This window comes from Papio anubis, chromosome 15, assembly GCF_008728515.1.
Source record: "Papio anubis isolate 15944 chromosome 15, Panubis1.0, whole genome shotgun sequence".
Taxonomy (NCBI): domain Eukaryota; kingdom Metazoa; phylum Chordata; class Mammalia; order Primates; family Cercopithecidae; genus Papio; species Papio anubis.
Window position 1 is genome coordinate 78,664,108 of NC_044990.1, and position 21,917 is coordinate 78,686,024.

Below are 21,917 nucleotides of genomic sequence, written 5' to 3' on the forward strand. Positions count from 1 at the left end.
GATATAGGTCCTGGATTTAAGACCAGACCATAGAAAATCTTATTTTATCTGACCACCTCATCTCTTTGTTATTTTTTTTCAGAATCATTAATGTTTCACAAAGCATTTCAGTACTTCATAGGAACATTTGCTCGACTGCTAAATAAATTGGACTATATGTAACTGATTCTGTGGTTTCTTTATTGAGAAAAATCAAAAGTTTCTGTCCATGGTTTGAAATCACTGGTGTTCCTCATTGCCTAAGAGGCATGTAATATACCTACTGACTTTTGAGGATAGTTTTCTAAAATAGTTTAATTTCATCCTGTCAGACATCTTTACATTTAAAAAGCCCTTTTTCTAGTTCTAGGTTAGACGTTATTATCAACGTCAATGGATATAATAATACTGTTTTTATTATAATAGTATCTGTGTAAAAAAGGACAATATTTAGAGAAATTTGGGGACATAAAGGGATTAGATGAAAATCTGCAGTTACACTGCAGTGCCACTTTTTTTTTTTTTTTTTTTTTTTTTTTTGAGACGGAGTCTCGCTCTATCGCCCAGGCTGGACTGCAGTGGCCGGATCTCAGCTCACTGCAAGCTCCGCCTCCCGGGTTCACGCCATTCTCCTGCCTCAGCCTCCCGAGTAGCTGGGACTACAGGCACCCGCCACCTCGCCCGGCTAGTTTTTTTGTATTTTTTAGTAGAGACGGGGTTTCACCGTGTTAGCCAGGATGGTCTCGATCTCCCGTGATCCGCCCGTCTCGGCCTCCCAAAGTGCTGGGATTACAGGCTTGAGCCACCGCGCCCGGCCGCAGTGCCACATTTTGAATGGTGAATCTTGGACTCGCAAGCATTCCCTTTGTGTAAATGGCAGGCCGTGGATTGCTTTGCTTGCTTTCATGCCTTTTCTTCCACTTTTTTTTTTTTTGAGACAGAGTTTTCATTCTTGTTTCCCAGGCTGGAGTGCAGTGGCTCAATCTCTGCTCACTGCCACCCCCGCCTCCTGGGTTCAGGTGATTCTCCTGCCTTTGCCTCCTGAGTAGCTGGGATTACAGGCACACACCACAATGCCAGCTAAGTTTTTTTGTATTTTTAGTAGAGATGGGGTTTCACCATACTGGCCAGGCTGGTCTCAAACTCCTGACCTTAGATGATCTGCCCACCTCAGCCTCCCAAAGTGCCAGGATTACAGGCATGAGCCAACGCACGTGGCCATCTTCCGCTTTTGTTATAACCTGTGACCTTTAAGAGAACCAGTTCATCATGATGGGCCTCTCTCTAACCAGTTCTCATCACTTTGCTTTCCTCCCTCAATATTTTAATGCTGTGCTTTACCTCCTTTTCATTTTTTAATTTTTTTCCTACTGAGCTTACCTAATCTAAGTCTCTTTTCTTTGCACTTGGGCACATCCTTTGACTCCTTTCTCTTTCCTACTCTTTCCTATCTTTCTTCTTCTTCTTCTTCTTCTTTTTTTTTTGAGATGGAGTTTCGCTCTGTTGCCCAGGCTGGAGTGCAGTGGCCGTCTCTCAGCTCACTGCAAGCTCCGCCTCCGGGGTTTACTCGATTCTCCTGCCTCAGCCTCCCAAGTAACTGGGACTACAGGCGCCCGCCACCTCGCCCGGCTATTTTTTTTTTTTTTTTTGTATTTCTTAGTAGAGATGGGGTTTCACCATGTTAGCCAGGATGGTCTCGATCTCCTGACCTCGTGATCTGCCCGTCTCGGCCTCCCAAAGTGCAGGGATTACAGGCTTGAGCCACCGCGCCCGGCCTCTTTCCTATCTTTCTTCTAATTCTTCCCCAATTGCTCTCTCTCACTTGTGAAATAAATGATAGCAATCATGGCTATTAAGTATAAGAGTACTGGTGTTTTGCTTATACTGAAAGAAAGGGAAACTATAAAATTTGAGGTAAAATAAACCATGAAGAACTAGAGTCATCAGCTCTTACAAAGCTTTGGAATTTCCCTGAAAATTTCTTCTGAATCACCTCAGAAGCCTTGCATAAAATCTTTTCCTTGAAGTGCTACTTTCTAAAATAAATTAAATTATGTTTTATTAAAGTCTATTGGCTTTCTATGTTGTTTGATATTTTGTAAGTTTTTTACTACTGATTTTATTGAGATATATCACATTTTAACTATGATTATCATTCCGTGTGAAAATGTGTTCCTAGTTCTAAACAACTGAATTATAATCAAACCTTTGAACCTATCCGTTTGTAAGTTGTTGATTGTCCATGTGTTATACCTATTCATAGAGTTCTCACTTTTAATTCTTTCTGTGTTTTGTGGTGAAAATGAAATTCATCCTGTTTTACGTGATTTCCTCCTCTCTCATGTCTTTGCTTTTCTTCTGGAACCATGAATCTGTGCTGCCAAAGTATGAAACTCACTGTATTGAGCATTGATGAATTAAGTGTCTTTTACGTAGTGGTAACTCCAGTTTATGGAGCATTTCTTCCTTAGGCCAGGCATTTTGGAAATTTTGTTTCTAATGCTAATTCTTGAGTTTAATTATTTTTGTTTACATTTAAGGAAACTAATAATTAGGCAGGTAAATAATTTGCTCAAGGTCACAGAACTATTGAGTGGTGGACCCTGGTTTAAATTTAGGTTTATTTGGCTCCAAAGACCACAGATTTTTTATTATACTTTGTCTAAACTAGTGAGATTACAGGATGGCAGCTAAAATTCGAGCAACTACTTAGTGTAAAATACTGTAAGGTACCTAAGTGTGTTATATGTGGAATTAAAGAAGCAGACAGTCTCCTATCCTTGATGAGGTGAGAGACAGTTAAGACTTAATATGTTACTTGTATGTATTTGTTTTTTGTACTACCTGGTTTCCCTCATTCTTATTCCTGATTTTTTCCTTTGACCTATCTAAGTTGAAAGATACAGAGCTATTGATCCTCAGTTTGTCTTTAACCTCAATGATAGACAACAGTAATCTGTGAGCTTGATTTCCATTGAAGTTTGATCCTTTTACTGGACTAAAGGTCCTTAATACAATCAAGTCAAAATTGATTCTTGAAAGGAAAATAAATTGTGAATCTAAAACCTGTCCTTTAATAACTTCCAGATTATTCAGATTCTTTTCCTTTGCTTGTCTTTCTTACAGTCACAAATCATGTCCAATTTAAACAAAAACATTTTTTTTTTTTTTAATCCTCAAGTCTACCATACTACAAAGCTACTTCTCCAGAATTTCCACATCTCAATAAATGTCACCCCTTTCAGTCAGGCCAAAACTCAGAGTCTTTCCTGGATGCCTCTTTTCCTCATCATCCTATTGTAAATACATCAATAGATATTGTCAGTTCATCTTATATACTCTGTCTTCATTACCACCACTCTCCTCCAAACTACTTTTGTCTTTTGCAGGGACTATGGCAATAGTTTCTTTACTTCATTTCTTAAACACTTCACATAGCTGACAGAGAGATATTTAAACTCTTTAAAGAACAAAGACACATTTCATCTCATCCCAGCCCATTTCTGCTTTAAATTCTGTAATGACTCCTTTGAACTTAGATAAAAATCACAATTCTTTACTCTGACTACTATCCCCATATAATTTGACACCTGCTTTTCTCTCCAGTCTTATTGTATACTACTCCCTTCTTTGCCTACCGTACTTCACTCACATTGGCTTACTTGAACACAGCAAATTTCAGGGCCTTAGGGTAAGTTTTTTTTTTTTTTTTTTCTTTTGCAGGGTGAAGGGGGATGGCAGGACCTAGCAGACGCTTACTGATATCTTCACATAAATAGCTCCTTGCAGTCTTTCATATCTTAGCCTAAGTATCATGTCTTCAAGAGAAGATGCTCTAATACTGTCACCTAGTCATTCTCTGTCTTGTAACTATTTTCTAAATTTCTACATAGTATTCATGACTTGCAGATTTTTTTTTAATTCATTAACTTTTCCCCAAATATTTTATTTTGAAAAATTTGAATCATACGGCATTTGGAAAGAATTGTTACAATTTATACCTGTATACCCAACACCAAGATCCCACTATTAGCCTTTTTCTAGATTTGCTTTACCACTCATCTGTTCATATACTAATCCATTTTATTTTTGTAGCATTTCAGAGTAAATTGCACAACCAGTATATGTCACATTAAATACTTCGACATATGTGTTATTAATTGAATTCAGTATTTGTATACAGTTTTGTTATTTTGATGCCAAATTTGCACACAATATAATGTGAACAAATCTTAAGTCTGTATTTATTGATTTTGACATATGCATATATATGTAACTTGGAACCCCACCAAGATGCTGAACATACTGTTTCCCTGGAGAGTTCCCTCATGATCCTTCCAAGTCAGTTCTCACCTACCCTCTGGCCCTGGAGGTAATTTGTTCAGATTTTTATACTAAAGATTAGATTTTGAAAAAGATAAATTTTTAATACTGTACAATTCAACCTTTAAAAATGCACAATTCGGTGATTTTTGTTGTATTTACAAGGTTGTGTAACTGTAATCACTATATCTAATTTCAGAGCATCTTCATTACTCCCCAAAGAAACTCTGTACTTATTAGTATTTACTTCTTACTTTCTTTCTATCTAGTCCTTGACAACCATTAATTTACTTTGTGTCTTTTTGGATTTACTTATTCTGGGGATATTTTATATAAATAGAATCACAACATATGAACTTTTGTGTCTGGTTTCTTTCACACAGAATAGTGTTTTTAAGGTTCATCCATGTTCTACCATTTATCCCTTTTTATGGTTGGATAATTTTCTGTTACATGTACATGCCACATTTTGTTTGTTTTTTAGAGACAGGGTCTCGCTCTTTTGCCCAGGATGGAGTGCAGTGGTGTGATCCCAGCTCACTGCAGCTTCGATCTCCTGGGCTTTAGTAATCCTCCTGCCTTACCCTCCTGAGTAGCTAGGACTACAGGTGTGTGCCACCATGCCTGATTAATTTTTGTATTTTTTTGTAGAGATGGATTTTCACCATGTTGCCTGGGCTGATCTTGAATTCCTGGGCTCAAGTGATCCACCCACATTGGCCTCCCAGAGTGCTGGAATTATAGGCATGAGCCACTGCACCTGGCCTTATCTACTTATTAATCTATCGATGGACATTTGGTTATTTTTACCTTTTGGCTATTGTAAATGGTACTGCTATGAACATTTCCGTCCACGTATTTGTTTGTATACCTGTTTTCAATTAATTTGGGTATATTCTTAGAAGTGAAATTGCTGGTTTATGTGGTAATTCTATGTGTAACTTTTGGAGATACTAGCAAATTATTTTCCGTGGTGGCTGTCCCATTTTACATTTCTACCAAGAATGTATAAGGGTTTCAGTCTTTTAATATCCTTGCCAACCCTTGTTATTTTCTTTCTTTTATAATGAAAACTATTGCCATCTTAGTGTGTGTGTACAGTAATATCTTACTGTGGCAGAGGGAAGAATGGATTGAAAAAATGTGACCCAACTATATGCTGTCTATAAGAAACTCACTTTAGATGCAGAGGCACAAATAGGTTGAAAGTGAAAGGATGGAAAAAGATATCCCATGCAAATAGTAACCAAAAGAGAGCTGCTGTGGCATACTAATGTCAGACAAAATAAACTTTTAAGTCCAAAACTGTTATAAGAGACAAAGAAGGACATTTTATATTGATTAACAATTATGAATGTGTATGTACCAGAAAACATATTCCTAAAATACTTAAGATAAACATTGACAGAATTGAAGGAAGAAACAGACTAATTCTACAATAATAGTTGGAGACTTTAATAGCACACTATAAGTAATGGATACAACATCTAGAGAGATCAGTAAGGGAGGGAATAGAGGACTTGAACAGCACTATATAATAATTAGACCTTATGGATATATAATGACCATTCTACCCGATAACAATATAATGCGCATTTTTCTCAAATAACTATTAAAAGAGGAAAGGAAAGATGATTGAGTTAAAGTAATTGTTAAAGGAAAAGAAAATGTAATAACAGGAGCAATAGCTCATAAAGTATTACCCATATCTCACAATGTTCCCAAGAATTAGTTTGATGTAGAAATATTTTTCCCCACATGTACTGATTTATATTGATGGATTGCTCTTTTCTTAAAATAGTATAGGATTCTCTGCAATACATAAATTTTATTTTTCTTTGCAAATGATTGCTTTATATTAATTTGATTACTACTTTAGAGTAAAATTTTCATTGTTGTTGTGGTTGTTTTTTGAGATAGAGTCTCATTCTGTTGCCCAGGCTGGAGGGCAGTGGCGTGATCTCAGCTCACTGCAACCTCTGCCTCCCGGGTTCAAGCGATTCACCTGCCTTAGCCCCCCAATAGCTGGGACTACAGGCATGGACCACCACGCCTGGCTAATTTTTGTATTTTTAATAGATATGAGGTTTCACCATGTTGGCCAGACTAGTCTGAAACTCCTGATCTCAAGTAATCCCCCTGCCTTGGTCTCCCAAAGTGCTGGAATTACAGGTGTGAGCCATCACATCTGGCTGGTTACTATTTTGTAGTAAAATTCACCATGAGTTAGTTTTCTTTGTATTTCTATTACTTAATGCTTGTTACAGAGTATATATTCAGCAAGTGGTTATTTGGTGAATGAATCAAAATGAAATATGTATACATATGTATAGAAATGAATTAAGCAATCACATATTTTAAAGTTCTTTTGTAATATTTATAGACCAGAATTTGGCTATAATTTTCTCCCTTTTCCCCCTTAATCTTCAGTTTTATAATAGAGATACCTGGGAAAAAGAAGGAATATTAAGCAAAACATTATAAACTTTCAGCAAATAGATAATTGAAACAACATGATCTAGGATTATTCAAATAAATTCTGTATATACTTGTTAATGACTACTAGTCATCAATTCTTGTAGGCCGTCCTTGTGTTCATTAGGTTGGACTAATAGAGATTTATAGGAATCTAAGATTCAAATATATGAAAGTCTTTTACTGAACTTTATTGCCTTTACACTAACCTGTTCCCATGACATCTTATGTTCTTTGAAAGTTTAGCTCTCCCGTTTGACTTATTTTACTATTAGTCTTCTGACGGCCTCTGCTCTGTCTCTGCTTAGTGTGTGGGGGCTATGGTAGTCCTTTCTTTTCTGCCCTGGCTGTTTGCCTTTGCCTATTCTTCTCATCTTCCATTTGGCATAATGTAACATTTTTTTTAAAAAGTTGCTTGTGTTGCTTATATACAACCAATTGTTCATACTTAAGAGGGATAAAATATGTGGCTAAGTCGGAAATCTTTTTATTTTGTCTATTTCATGCAACTTAGAAAAATTTTCACATGTTGTATATGACTCTGGAGTTAAGGTTATATGGAAGAAACCTTTGCAAAAACGTTACAATTTATACCTTCTTCACAATCTTACATCTTGTTAATTTATTTGCCAATTTGGTCTTCAGGAGAAGACATTTAATATTTAAGGAGATTGAATAACAAACGCCTAAGGAAAAGTTATGGTAAAGAAAATGGCATTAGAGTAATCTTTGTGAAATCCATTAAATAATGAGATGTTTATTTTACTGTTTTCCTATTATTGAAGTGATGTGGTCATTTGAGATTAAAATGATATTCCCTGGGAGAGAGGAACATGTGTTCTGTGGCTTTTTTTCTTCTTTCCTTTCCAGTGGGTGCTTATATTTTCTTTTATTATTCCAACATGCACATTTGGGTTTAAGCATAATTTTACAAGTTCTTTTTCTGTCTTTTACTGTTAAATTTGCTGTTTCTGCCTCTTTTTATTTCTCTCAGTCCTTCATCTTCTTTCTCTTGTTTTATTGTTAGTCATTTGTGTATACCATTTTTTTCCTTTTTCTGTTACTCTCTTGGAAAAGGCTGTGCATAACATTCAGGCAGTAATGTGGAAACACATTGTAATGTGAAAAAAAATTCCTTTTTTTGTTTGGAAACTTCCTGTGTGTGAAGCGTTTTGCTGTAATCTGTGCACTGAAATGCACTGATTTCCAATCCCTGGAGCAGAGTTAGGGATCTAGTGTTTTTATTTGCCTAAGTAGAGAGAAATAATAGGCAGGCAAAATCAGTTTTGCTTTTATCTGCCAAAGAAATAGTGTCATAAAATAGTGTCATGTATTGGTTTGTTTAGTGTATAATACATCTTGATTATATCTTTATAGGTACTGAATATTGATTCAGTCTTATTTAAATATGTTTATGTAGTTATTTGTATATATGTGTATGACAAACTGAGGAAAGGCTGTGTGTGTGTGTGTGTGTGTGTGTGCAGTAGTAGTAGAGATGTGGATAAATCATAGACTCCAACATATATATGTTTACTAGTTACTGGATAATTACAGACCCCAAATAGTATTGACACAAATGAGAATTACCTCAGTCTGAGGTGTGCCAACTCGAATGATACTCCAAAACTAAATTGATAATGATGAAACTAAATGTAACTATTTTGTGACTTAAAGATAGCAATAAAATCAGTGGAAAATTATGATCAAATGAGAAATGAGTAATGAATTGATAGTAGAGTGTATTTCCCCAATTTGCTTGAACTTAAACTGTCTCCTTGTTTGTATCTACAGCAGGAATTTTTCAGTGTAGCCAACACGTGGTGCATGGCAGCTAAATTTCCTGGTAGATTCTGAACTGGATTCCTTGGAAAACTGTAGTAATATGCTAATTTAATTAGAGTATGCGGAGTTGTCATTAGTTCACCAGAGCTCAACTATACCACATTTTCATTGCCCCTCCCCTGTGACTCTAAACAACACAGATTTAGTTTTTCTTCATTCTTTATGTTCATTTCTCATCCGTCAGGTTATAGGGTGGGAAGGAGGCGTTTGGTTCTGTGCTGTCCTTATTCAGTGGCTAAGGCTGATGGAGTTTCCACTATCTGCAATGTCATAGATCATATAGAAAAGCCTCAATTTCGATAATCATCAATAAGATTCTTCATGATGAGATGTTTACTATTATATCTCATTGTGTGATTTTGAAATTTGCAGATTATCACCGTCATCTCCTAAATATTTCTTGAATTTATCTACTTCTCTGCATTTCTGGTGCTATTCTCTTTGTTTAAGGTAGTGTCATCCCTTGCCTACATCACTGTAATAGGCTTTCCAAATGTACTCCTCTTATCATAGCTTGCAGTCCCTTGGAGGTAGACTTTGGAAGTTTATTGGGGGAAATACTTTTGGGACCAGTACCTGAGGGGGAATGAAGGAAACTGAGCCAAGGGAAATGTTGAATTGATTCTCTCTCAACAAAGGCATCAGCTAATAATTTAGAGAGCTGTGAATATTTATTGGTCTTTCATAGTTGTTCCAAGTTCGGGCAAGAGGATTCAGCCATTATACACCTGTATCAACTAACTAGTGGGTGTGGGCTGCCCCTAGGAAGGGGCATGACCTTAGGCAGAAAGCTGAGGACAAATCAGCTGTTGGTTGACAATATTTCCAACAGTTGGGGCAATGTCCTAAACTAGGGATCTAGCCAGAGAACTCTACTTAATAACTTTGACATATATTTTTCATGATTGTTCATTTCTAAGTATTTTCAGATTTCTGCTACGATTTTGACTCATATGTTATTTGGTGATGTATTTTAATTCTCTAGTTTTTTGAGATAGAGTCTTGCTCTGTCATTCAGGCTGGAGTGCAGTGGTGTGATCATGGCTTACTGTAGCCTCGACCTCCTAGTCTCAAGAGATCCTCCCCCCTCAGCCGCTGGAGTCGCTGGGACTACAGGCACAAGCCACCACTCCTGGCTAATTTTTTGTTGTTGTTGCTGTTTTTGTATTTTTTGTAGAGACAGGGTTTTGCCATGTTGCCCAGGCTGGTCCCGAATTCCTGGGCTCTACTGATCCTCCTGTTTTGGCCTCCCAAAGTACTAGAATTACAAGTGTGAGCCACCATGCCGAGCCTAGTGATGTATTTCTAAATAACCGAAAATAAATTAGTTTTTTGTATTATTATTGATTTCTAACTTAATTGCTTTGTGGTCAGAGAGTATCATGTTTTTCATTTAAAAATCTTTCAGAATTGATGAAAATTGCTTTATGGCCAAGGAATAAGTCACTCTGAATACACATTCTGTATGTTCCTGAAAGAATTTATATTCTCAAATTCTTATATGCAATGTCTTATAGATAACTCAAGAGGTCAAACCTACCTATTAGGATATTCAAAACTTCTAGTGAGGTTTTTTCTTTTTCTTTTTTTTTTGTTTAAAGACAACGGAGTCTCACTCTGTCGCCCAGGCTAGAGTGCAATGGTGCAATCTTGGCTCACTGCAACCTCTACCTCCTGGGTTCAAGTGATTCTCCTGTCTCAGCCTCCTGAGTAGCTGGGATTATAGGCACCCACCACCACGCCCGGCCAATTTTTGTAGTTTAGTAGAGATGGGGTTTCACCATGTTGGCCAGGCTGGTCTTGAACTGCTGACCTCAGGTGATCCGCCCACTTTGGCCTTGCAAAGTGCTGAGATTACAGGCATAAGCCACTGTGCCTGGCCTGAGTGTTTTTTTTTTTTTTTTTTTTTTTTTTTTGAGACAGAGTTTTGCTCTGTCGCCCAGGCTGGAGTGCAGTGGCGCAATCTGGGCTCGCTGCAAGCTCCGCCTCCTGAGTTCACACCATTCTGTTGCCCCAGACTCCCAAGTAGCTGGGACTACAGGTGGCTGCCACCATGCCCAGCTAATTTTTTGCATTTTCAGTAGAGATGGGGTTTCATCATGTTAGCCAGGATGGTCTTGATCTCCTGACCCCATCATCCACCCGCCTCTGCCTCCCAAAGTGCCGGGGTTATAAGCGTGAGCCACCGCACCCGGCCTTTTTTTTTTTTTTTTTTTGAGACAAAGTCTTGCTCTGTCACCTAGGCTGGAGTGCATTGGCATGATCTCGGCTCACTGCAACCTCTGCCTCCTGGGTTCAAGCAATTCTCCTGCCTCAGCCTCCTGAGTAGCTATGACTACAGGTGCCTGCCACCACACCTGGCTAATTTTTTTGTATTTTTAGTAGAGAGGAGGTTTCACCATGTTTGGCCAGGTCTCAAACTCCTAACCTTAAGTAATCCGCTCGCCTCGGCCTCCTAGAGTACTGGGATTACAGGCATGAGTCACTACATCGAGCCTTCTTATGACATTTTTGGATATTTGATGGACCTATATTTGAAAAAGTGGATTTTCCAATTTTTCATTGCTTGTTAGGTTTTCTCCCTGTTTAGATAATAGGTATATTACAGTGTATCGTGTTTCCTTAGCTATCAAAACATAATGACTAATTTTTTTGTTTTCAAGTCTAATTAGGGTATTAATATTCCTAAACAAACTTATTTTTGTTTTATCCTTGTATCATTCTTTATCTTTTTCATCTGCCAGTGAACTGTTGTTTTAGGTGTGTCTTTTATAAATGCACATCTAAATTTGGACTGGATTTTTATTTTATTGTTTTTCTATTCAGCCTGCTGGAGCTTGTCTTTTAGCTGGAGAGTTTAGTCCATTCATATTTATTGTATTTAAAATTATATTTTGATTTATTTATGTATTCTACTTTTTGGGGGGTTTGTTTGTTCCATTGTTTGGATTCTGTTTTCTTTCTTGGCTTCTTTTTGATGATGACTTAAAAAAAAAGTCTCTTGTTCTTATTTTATTTTCCCTTCCCATTCCCCCCTCCACTATGTTGGAAATTTTTTACTCTATTTCTATTGTTTCAGTGTTTGCTATAGAAATTTCAACTTGGAGACATTCCTTCAGGTGGCCTTCATCTTTCGCAACATTTAGTGTTGTCAGTGTTTTGGATTTTAGTCATTCTAATAGGTGCATAGTAGTATATCATAGTTTCAGTTTGCAATTCCCTCATGGCATATAATATTGAGCATCTTTTCATACTATTATTTGCCATCTGTGTTTCTTTTTTATTGAGATGTCCGTTCAAATCTTTTGTTCGTTTTTCAGTTGGGTGGTTTGTTTTCTTGTTGTTGAGTTTTAAGAGCTCTGTATCTTTTGGATACAAGTTCTTTCTTAGGTATGGGTTTTGTAAATATTTTCTCCTAGTTTAGAACTTATGTCTTTATTCTTTTTTTTTGAGATGGAGTCTCACTCTTGTTGCGCAGGCTGGAGTGCAGTGGTGTGAACTCTACTCATTGCAACCTCCGCCTCCCGGGTTCAAGTGATCCTCCTGCCTCAGCCTCCTGAGTAGCTGGGATTATAGGCACCTGCCACCACGCATGTCTGATTTTTTTTTTTTTTTTTTTTTTTTGGTACTTTTAGTAGAGATGGGGTTTTGCCATGTTGGCCAGACTGGTCTCGAACTGACCTCAGGTGATCTGCCCGCCTCAGCCTCCCAAAGTGCTGGGATTACAGGCATCAGCCACTGCACCTGACCATGTCTGTATTCTTTCAAGAATGTTATTTGGACTGCAGAAGTTTTTATTTTAATGATGCTAAATGTGTCAGTTTTTAATGGTTTGTGCTTTTGGTGTTATATGTAAAAACTTGTTGCTAAACCAAAGTCACCTAAATTTTCTTCTATTTTTCTCTAGAAATTTTGTAGTTCTGCAATGTATATTTAGGTCTGAGATCCATTTTGAGTTAATTTTTGCGAAAGGTATAAGGATTGTGGCAAGATTAATTTTCTTGCATAATGAATATCCAGTTATTCCAGTACCTTTTGTTTGGAAAGACTATCTCCATTTAATTACCATTGCTTCTTTGTCATAGTTCAGTTGACTGTATTTGTGTGGCTCTATTTCTGGGCTCTTGAGTAATTTGTCTGTTTTAGACAATACCATGCTGTCTTGATGTCTGTAGCTTTATAGTAAGTCTTGAAGTTGGGTAGTGTTAGTCTTTTGAATTTGTTCTTTTTCTTCAATATTGTGATGTCTATTCTGGGTCTTTTCCTTTCCATATAAACTTCAGAATCAGTTTGTTGATATCTACAAAATAAGTTGCTAGGACTTTGATTTTAATTGTGTTCAGCCTACAGATCATATTGAGGAGGATTGATATCTTAACAATACTCAGTCTTCCTATCCATGTACATTGATTATCTGTACATTTAGATTTTCATCCATTTATTTCATCAGAGTTTTGTAGTTTTCCTCATAGATACACTGTACATATTTTAAGATTCATGCCTATTTTATTTCTTTAGTGCTAATATAAATGGCATTGTTTTAATTTCAAATTCCAGTTGTTCACTGCTGGTATATAGGAATTAGATCATCTTTTGTGTATTAATTTGTATTCTGTAACCTTTCTATAATTGCTTATTAGTTCCAAGAATTTTGTTGTTGCTGCTGATTTTTTTGGAATTCCGTCGTAGACAGTCATGTTATTCACTGGTGAAGACAGTTCTATTTATTCCTTCCCAGTCTGTTTACTCTTTATTTCCTTTTGTTGACATACTTCATAAGCTAGAATCTGCAGTCAGATGTTGAATAAGAGTTGTCAGAGGGGACATTCTTGTATTGTTCCTGATTTTTGGGAGAAAGCATCCAGTTTCTTGTCATTAAGTGTGATGTTAGCTGTAGGCTTTTTGTGTATATTCTTTATCAAGTACAAGAAATTTCTCTTTATTCCTAGTTTGCTGAACTCAGTGATTGTTGATTTTTGTTAAATGCACTTTCTACATCTATTTATATGATCATATGATTTTTCTTCTTCAGCCTGTTAATGTGATGGATTACATTAACTGATTTTTAGATGTTGAATCAGCTTTGCATACCAGGACTAAATCCCTTTTGGTCATGGTATATAATTCTTTTTATATAATATTGGACTTTTTAGTCATTTTAATATCTAAAAACTTAACTTCACAATTTTTGTTTTTTTCTTGTTTATCTCCTCATCATGTTTATTTTTTTCTCTAAATCACTTTACCCATTTGTAATAGCTGTAACTTATAATGATATTTGTAACAACTGTTTTAAGAGTCTGCATTTCTGGGTTTATTTCTGTCAGGTATTTTCCTTCTGATATGTATCACATTTTGTGTCTTCACCTATCTCTTAATAGTTGGTTGGATTCTAGACATTGTAAATGTTATATTGTGTGTTTGGAGTTTGTTACCTTTATTTAGAAGATATTGATGTTTAGTCTAGTAGGAACGTTAATTTTGTTTAGGTTAAGGCCTTTTAGGCTTTAAAAAAGTTTTCTTAGGGCAAGTCTAGCATAGCCCTTTCTGGTGTTCTGATTAGACAAGTTTATATTACGCTGTCTCTCTACCCGCCACACTTCCTATCCTTTGGTTCATAATTTCTGTTTCATTATACATCTATGATTTTTTTGTAGTATAATGTAAACCCATGAGAGATGTAGGCAGGAGAGAGATATGATAGTATATATACCTTAAGAAAATTTCACTGACTGCTGTGTGACTTGGATGGGGGCAAATGTAGGGAGTTCTGCTAGTAGGCCAGTACAGGAGTCCTGGACTGCTGGTTTGTGTAAGTATTACGATTAAGTATTATGATAACTAAGATACAGAAAAGTGAATAGATTTGATCTTTTTAAATAAATAATTTATAAGAGTTTCATACTATCCAGCAGTTGTACTCTTTTGCATAGATACAGGAAACTCATATGCAAAGTTCCAGGCAACAAGTACAAAAATATTCAAAGGACCATTGTTATATAAATAGAACAGGATAGAGTCTGAATGTCCATTCACAGTGGAATGCATAATGCTGCAGTATGTTCATAGGTGAAATAGATTACAGCAGTAAAAATAATGACTTACAGCTGCTCAGATTATTAACTAATACATTTACTTAGTAACTGTTACTTTGCATGTTATTTTTTAGGCAGTTTCAGCCACTGCAGAAACAACAAAGAAGACAGGCAAAGATCTTTGTCTTTATGTTTTTTTAATCATCGTGCAGTGAACAATGTTGATATTGATTAAAGCAGGAATCATTAATGTTCATTTTTAATAGTGGGTGAAAATTGTTTGGATATAGGATCATCACAGTTTCAAATTATCAATGTCAGATTATTTCCTAAGAAAAAAATGGCATATTTTTTGTGAGGAAATTTAATAGATGCCATCTTAAGTAATCAAACTTTATCAGTTTGGGATAAATTGACTTTTTATTTTACTTTTGATGTGATGGAAGAACTCGAGGATACAATATCAACTATGTTGTATTTAAGATTTCTTAAAAATCTTGAATTTAATGAGTGAATAATCAGTTATATTCAAATTGTGGAATATTCTATCAAACAGCCACCCTGGATTCTTAAAAAATACCATGGTCATGAAGAGCACCCCCCACCATCAGCACAAAACAATAAACACAAACCCACACCTTCCCTTCTAGGGAGGCTGAGGGGATCCAAAAGGCAAGTGAACTAGTTTACATTAGAGGAGCATAAAGAAACGAAACAAAGCAGCGCGTACTATTTGATTTCTATGTAATTCTCATGTGCAACTTTCATCTGGGGATTTCTTTCCTTTCTGTCCGAGTTCCTTCTTGAAGTGGGGGGGTCTTTTCTCTTCTGATGTCCTATAACCCATATCAGGACCTATTCTATCCATCTAGAGGACTGTTCTACTTCCTGAAATATCTTCTGTTTTCTTTTTACCTTGGACCTTTCTTTGAGGAAACAAAGGCCTTGCTGTTAATTATAGGTGTTTTGTGATTGGTTTTAAAGAAGACCCCCACTCCCCATCACATCTTCTCTTTGATCCATGAGAGATTTCTGATTAGTACCGCTATATTAGGAATAAGACATTTCCTAAGAAATACTTTTCTTTTCCCTTCTTTTTATTTTTCCTTTCCCATAAGTATATTCTATGAAATTTTAATTCAAGAAGTTGTAGGCCAGAAAACCACGTAAGATTCTTTATTATACGGCTTGCCCCTGTTGCATCGATAGGGCGTCACTTTATCAGCTTTTAAGTTACCAGGTTGTGCTATCATGTGTGGCATGGATTTTGCTTGAAAAGTAAGGTTATTTATCATGTCTTGAGTAGGTAAACATGACATTATCAGTTGGTCAAAAAAGATAATTCTTTTTAACCTGGAATCCATAACTAAATGGAAGATCTCCTAAGCGCCTAGAATCTTCCTTCATTCATCCCCTTATCTTCCACATCCAAACTATCGCTAACTCTAGTCTTTGTCTTTCTCTCTATCTCTGTTGCTAGCTGGACTGCTGCAAAGGCTTCCTCATCAGCTCCTTGTTTCTACCTTTGCTGTTTCACAATTCATTCATTGCACAGCAGCCAAAGTGATCTTTTAAAATGCTGTATTAGGTACTTCCCTTTCCTGTATCACACCTTCCAACTTGTTCCTTCTGTCTAGACTCATCCCCCCTCATTGATTTTCAGAGTGCTCTCTCTATCTCGTCATTAGGTTCTCAGTTTAAATACCAGTTTTCTCAGAGAAGCATTTTCTTTTTTTTTTTTTTTTTGAGACGGAGTCTCGCTCTGTCACCCAGGCTGGAGTGCAGTGGCTGGATCTCAGCTCACTGCAAGCTCCGCCTCCCGGGTTTATGCCATTCTCCTGCCTCAGCCTCCCGAGTAGCTGGGACTACAGGCGCCCGCCAAGTCACCCGGCTAGTTTTTTTTGTATTTTTTAGTAGAGACGGGGTTTCACCATGTTAGCCAGGATGGTCTCGATCTCCTGACCTCGTGATCCGCCCGTCTGGGCCTCCCAAAGTGCTGGGATTACAGGCTTGAGCCACCGCGCCCGGCCTTAGAGAAGCATTTTCAAAGAGCAGTAACCCTATCACTCAGTTACATTTATTCCCTCCGTGTTGTTTTATTGTAGCAGTCATCACTATCTTACATTGTATATAAGACATACATGCACTTATTATTTATATTAATATATGTACATACATAAATAAATACTGCAGCCTTGACTTCTTGGACCCAAGCGGTCCCTCCAGCTCAGCCTCCCAAGTAGCCGGAATTAGAGGTGTGAGCCACTCCACCTGAGTCCCGCATATATTTAGATGCGTGTATGTTTGTATATCATTGTCTGCTAGATAGCAGGGAGTTTTCTGAATTGCTGGTCTTCGTAGCCTGCAGAGAGCCAGATAAGCCTGATAGTGTATATTCAGTAAACATTTTTTAAGCTGTGAATACAAATTTGATAGTAGAGTTAGAAAGAAGACTGCTTGCTTTGTGGTAGAAAGTAAGATACACTGGTAGCTGGGAGGTGAGGGACCCAGAGAAGATATCTTCTCCTGCACTTAAACGTGCCCTTGAAAACTGAGTCCAGAAAAGTAGGAATGGAAACTTTGTAGTACTTTGCTAACCTAAGTTTCTGTATTTTCTTCTGTATTTTCTCATATAGTACTTAGTAAATTTCTTTTCGGAAGTGTTAGTGCCTCTTTTATTGTGCAGAAGGGAATAAGGAGTGGAGACTATCTCTGTGTTGGAGGTGCAGTGTCAGTAGGGGAGTCATTTCTGTGTCTGGGGTGAGATAAGGTAGTAGCAGTAAGCATCCAATGAGAGGACCTGGAAGGTGAGGAAAAACTTGGGAAGAGCACTAGGGCTTGATTTTTGTTTTTTTTTTAAAACAATCTCTTCTACTAGGACATTCACCTCCTTTTAAGGAGGTGTATTAGTCTGTTCTCACACTGCTAATACATACCCGAGACTGGGTAGTGTATAAAGAAAAAGAGGTTTAATGGACTCACAGTTCCACATGGCTGGGGAGGTCTTCACAAATTCACAAATCAAAATTCAGAAATCACTGTGTAGTCCAGGGTCCACAATAAATGACTAAAATAAGATTAGTAACTGGAACCAGAAAAACTGCAAATTTCCTAATCCTCAGAGGGAACTGAATGTAGTGGAGATGTGGGCTATCTCTCAGCTCTAGTGGTTTCCTGTTACATGGATAAATGGTTTGTGATGATACATTGATAAAATATTGTTTTGAGAGGATAGGGGTAAGGATCTATTATGTTGTTGTAAACAGGATTTTGCAGGTATACCAGTTTCAAATTTTTAGATTGGGCCTTTTCACTCCCCTAAAACAGGCTAATTCTTCTCTACTGATTTCATTCTGATTATTTTATGCTTATTATTGTGAATGAGACAAATACCATTCTTGCCTCTCTCATGCAGGATTAAAACTCGTGCAGAATCAAGAATCAAAGCGTGCACAATCTTGCATACTTTGTACCCATCTATGTTTTCTATTGTGTTTTCTTTCCCCTACCATCCTGCAGATAACTCTGTACTTCAACTGAATTGTTTTATTCATTCCTTAAACTTGTCCTATAATCTCCACCTCTGTTTTCCCCACTATTCCTGCCTGAAATGTTCAAGTCCTGCTCATTCTTCTTAGCATCATTTATATAGCCCTTTCTTTGTTTTCTCTTTTTGGAAATGGAGTCTCGCTCTGTCGCCAGGCTGGAGAGCAATGGCGCAATCTTGGCTCACTGCAATCTCTGCCTCCCAGGTTCGAGTGATTCTCCTTCCTCAGCCTCCTGAGTAACTGGGACTACAGATGCACACCACCACACCCAGCTAAGTTTTGTATTTTTAGTAGAGATGGGGTTTCACCATGTTAGCCAGGATGGTCTTAATCTCCTGACCTCGTGATTCGCCCGCCTCAGCCTCTCAAAGTGCTGGGATTACAGACATGAGCCACTGTGCCCAGCCTAGATGGCCCTTCTGATAATACACTTTTCTTAATTATTTTTCTGTCTACTCTCTATGATCCTTTCTGTTTTGAATAGCCAGTGATAGAATTATTTGGGTCCTTTGCCTCTCTCTTCTTGGATTTGAAGGCTCCCAATGTAAGAGCATATTATCTTTCTTCTCAGTGCACTGAACATTGTTTCAAAAATACCAGCCCATATAAACATCATGAACATATAAAAATTTTAAATTAAATTAATTGTAAAACACTTAGGAAGCAGGTGCCATTTTAACGAAGTTGAAGTTAAGAGTGATGTTTTGTGGTTTGGGGTTCAAAAGGTCTGTGACGTTTGGCTTTTGCTTCCCTCTGCCTCTAAGGATCCTATAGCTTGAGTTGAGTGCTGTTAGAGCATCACAGGCCAGGAAGGATCGATAAGGGCTCTCTGAGCTCTTTTTTCTTTAGAAAAGATCATAAACAAATGGTCCCAAACATAGGAGTATCTCTACCTTGTTTTTAGAAAACATCTAAAGGGGACGTTTACACTTTTCTTGATAAATCGTTATAAATGACTCCTGCTGTCAAAAATTTTACTGTATAATAACTAAATACTTAATCATGTAACTGATGACAATTTTATGAGTTTAAAACTTTAGCTGGAAGTGTCCTTTGTTTTGACCTTTGTATTTTCATAACACCCTGTTGAATGTATGGAACAGTGGAATAGCTTCTCCATTGATACCAGTGAGCCCTGGAGCTTCTGCTCCAGCCCATAGTATCATAGCCATGTTTGGATTTTCCCCAGTACCATCATGTCAGTTCTTGCTGATAAAAGCTGTAGGGGTTCTCTGTGACTCTTCAGATGAAAATACCTGAAGTACTTGAAAATTGCCATTTTTGAAAAAAGGGAATTTAGTTTGTTATGCATGCAAACCTCAGTTTTGGACATGTTTGTTGGTGCTATATAAGTTGCTTCTTATCTCTTTGGTTACTTAATACTGTACTTCTGTTTTTGGACTCCACTGTTAATTTATGTATGTTTTCTTAGCTTTTATTACTGGGGAAAATGTTATGTTTATTGGTACAAGTACCCTTTTTTCTTTTATAGTGGTCACACTCTCATTTTTTAAATACATTATTACATTGGTATTATTTTCCTGACTCTAAAGAAAGGAACTTTTAAATAAATTAATTATTGTCTTCTGCGTTATTGAACATGTGGTCAGTTGTCATGTTCATACATCCCTATGATCAAAGTCTGAACTTCTGTCTAATTCTTCCCTGCTGTTAGGCTACCCTGTCATGATCAAGGCCTCAGCAGGTGGTGGTGGGAAAGGCATGCGCATCGCTTGGGATGATGAAGAGACCAGGTGAGAGGCTGTCCAAAATACACTTTTGATGAAAACTGCAGTTACTAGAGTTTTATTAGACTGACAGGTAAACAGATACCAAAAGCATAATGGAGTAATTAGAGTAACCATCTAATTTTACACTTTTGAATGGGAAAAAGATTGAAATTATGTGGAAACCTTCCTTATTTATATTTTGATGATGATTATCTTATTATAGAAAGGGTTTTACTATTTTAAACATTAACAAAGGATTTTCTTTTTGTTTTTACAGTATATTTTTAAAAATTGCAGTCATGATTCTATTTTCTGGGCAGAAATTACTAAGATTTGGCTATATAATTCTAAATGTCATCTAAAGATTTAAACCAACTATATTTAAAAGCAGTTATAATTTCATTGAGACTTAATGTATTACCTCAGTATGTACTTGCTTTCCTTTGCTAGTGCATAAAAGTAGTGAATTACCTTGATAATTTTAGAGTGTGAAATATATTCTTTTTCCTTGAGTTTGAAATTACTGTGTCCTTTATATGGAATGCACTCTTACTGTAATTTAGAATACTTTTTATGACCCAGTCTCAGAAGTTACACAGGTTTCCCTCCAGTGAACACAGCTTCTACTCAAATTCAAGGGGAGGGGACTGAGTCTCCACGTCTTCATGAGAGAGTGGGCGAGATTCTTAGAAGAGCATGTGGAATGGGAGATACTGTTGTGGCCATCTTTGGAAAAGACAATCTGCCACAGCCCATTTTGTGGGAAAGAATGGTATCATAAAGAAGTCGAACACAATGGTTTTGCAAGAAATGTGTATTTTGTGGACTTCAAATTTTTTTCTCATTGTTTTTCTATTTTGCACAGTACTTACATAGCAATTTCACTGAATGCTTAGCGCTTATTTTTCATTATTCATCTTAGGATCTCAGGTTTCTTATTAGTCATTTCCCCAGGGCTACTGTTAGTAATATACTCTTTTATGGTGCAGATTACTCTTTATAGTTTCCTAGAAGTGAGGTTTGCTGTGCTGCTGTTGATTTATAAATTTTAATTTAAGAGCTTAATATTTTGAGAAATCACCATATCCATTCATATATTAGGCATCATTGTGTAAATAATTTAGCTCTTTCTTGGCTAGTAAATAGCACATTGATTCAAAACATGTTTATAAAATTAATAAAAATACATGAATAATTTTCTACTTAAAATATTATTCTCTTCAACTTGATAAATAAACTATCTCAGAAAACTTGAGATCCACACAGGCGTGACTATTAGATTTAATAGTACAAGCTCCTCATTTTAAAAAGTTGCTCTATATCCCTTATTTATTTTGGAAAGTCAAAACTACCTGAAAAGGGAAAGAACAGTACTGCAAACATGCCTGTGCTTGTCTTTTGGAGCCACTAACCGTGAACACCATGCCACAACTTATCCACCCCTTCTTTTCCTGTCTCCCTCTGGAGAAAGTAATTGGTTTTTACATAATCCACAAAGATTTTATTTTTCAGGTACAAAGGAAAATTTAGTGCTTAATTGCTTTATTCCTTTATCCTAAGGGCTGTCTTTTTCTTGTAACATCTTTCCTATTTTTTTTGGCGGGGGGAAGTAGCATCTATGACTTGTCTTAGAATCTGTAGGACATCTGAAAGATTTTTAAAAAACTGTAATTTTTTTTTTTTTTTTTTTTTTTGAGACAGAGTCTCGCTCTGTCACCCAGGCTGGAGTGAAGTGGCACGATCTTGGCTCACTGCCATCTCCGCCCCCTGGGTTCAAGCGATTCTCCTGCCTCAGTCTCCTGAGTAGCTGGGACTACAGGTGCACGCCACCACACGCAGCTAATTTTTATATTTTTAGTAGAGACGGGGTTTCACCGTGTTGGTCAGAATGGTCTCGATCTCTTGACCTCGTGATCTGCCCGCCTTGGCCTCCCAAGGTGCTGGGATTACAGGCATGCACCACTGCGCCCAACCTGTAATTA

The 21,917-nt window shown here is 37.0% G+C and overlaps 1 protein-coding gene across 5 annotated transcripts in view; it reads left to right on the top strand.

Moving 5' to 3' along the window:
• Positions 1–21,917, top strand: part of PCCA (propionyl-CoA carboxylase subunit alpha) — a 432,199-nt gene that overhangs the window by 135,138 nt on the left and 275,144 nt on the right. For all 5 annotated transcript variants that reach the window (XM_031655643.1, XM_031655642.1, XM_031655639.1 and 2 more), the window contains exon 9: positions 19,881–19,959. In XM_031655643.1, coding sequence (XP_031511503.1) covers positions 19,881–19,959 — 79 coding nt within the window. The remainder of the gene's footprint in view (positions 1–19,880; positions 19,960–21,917) is intronic.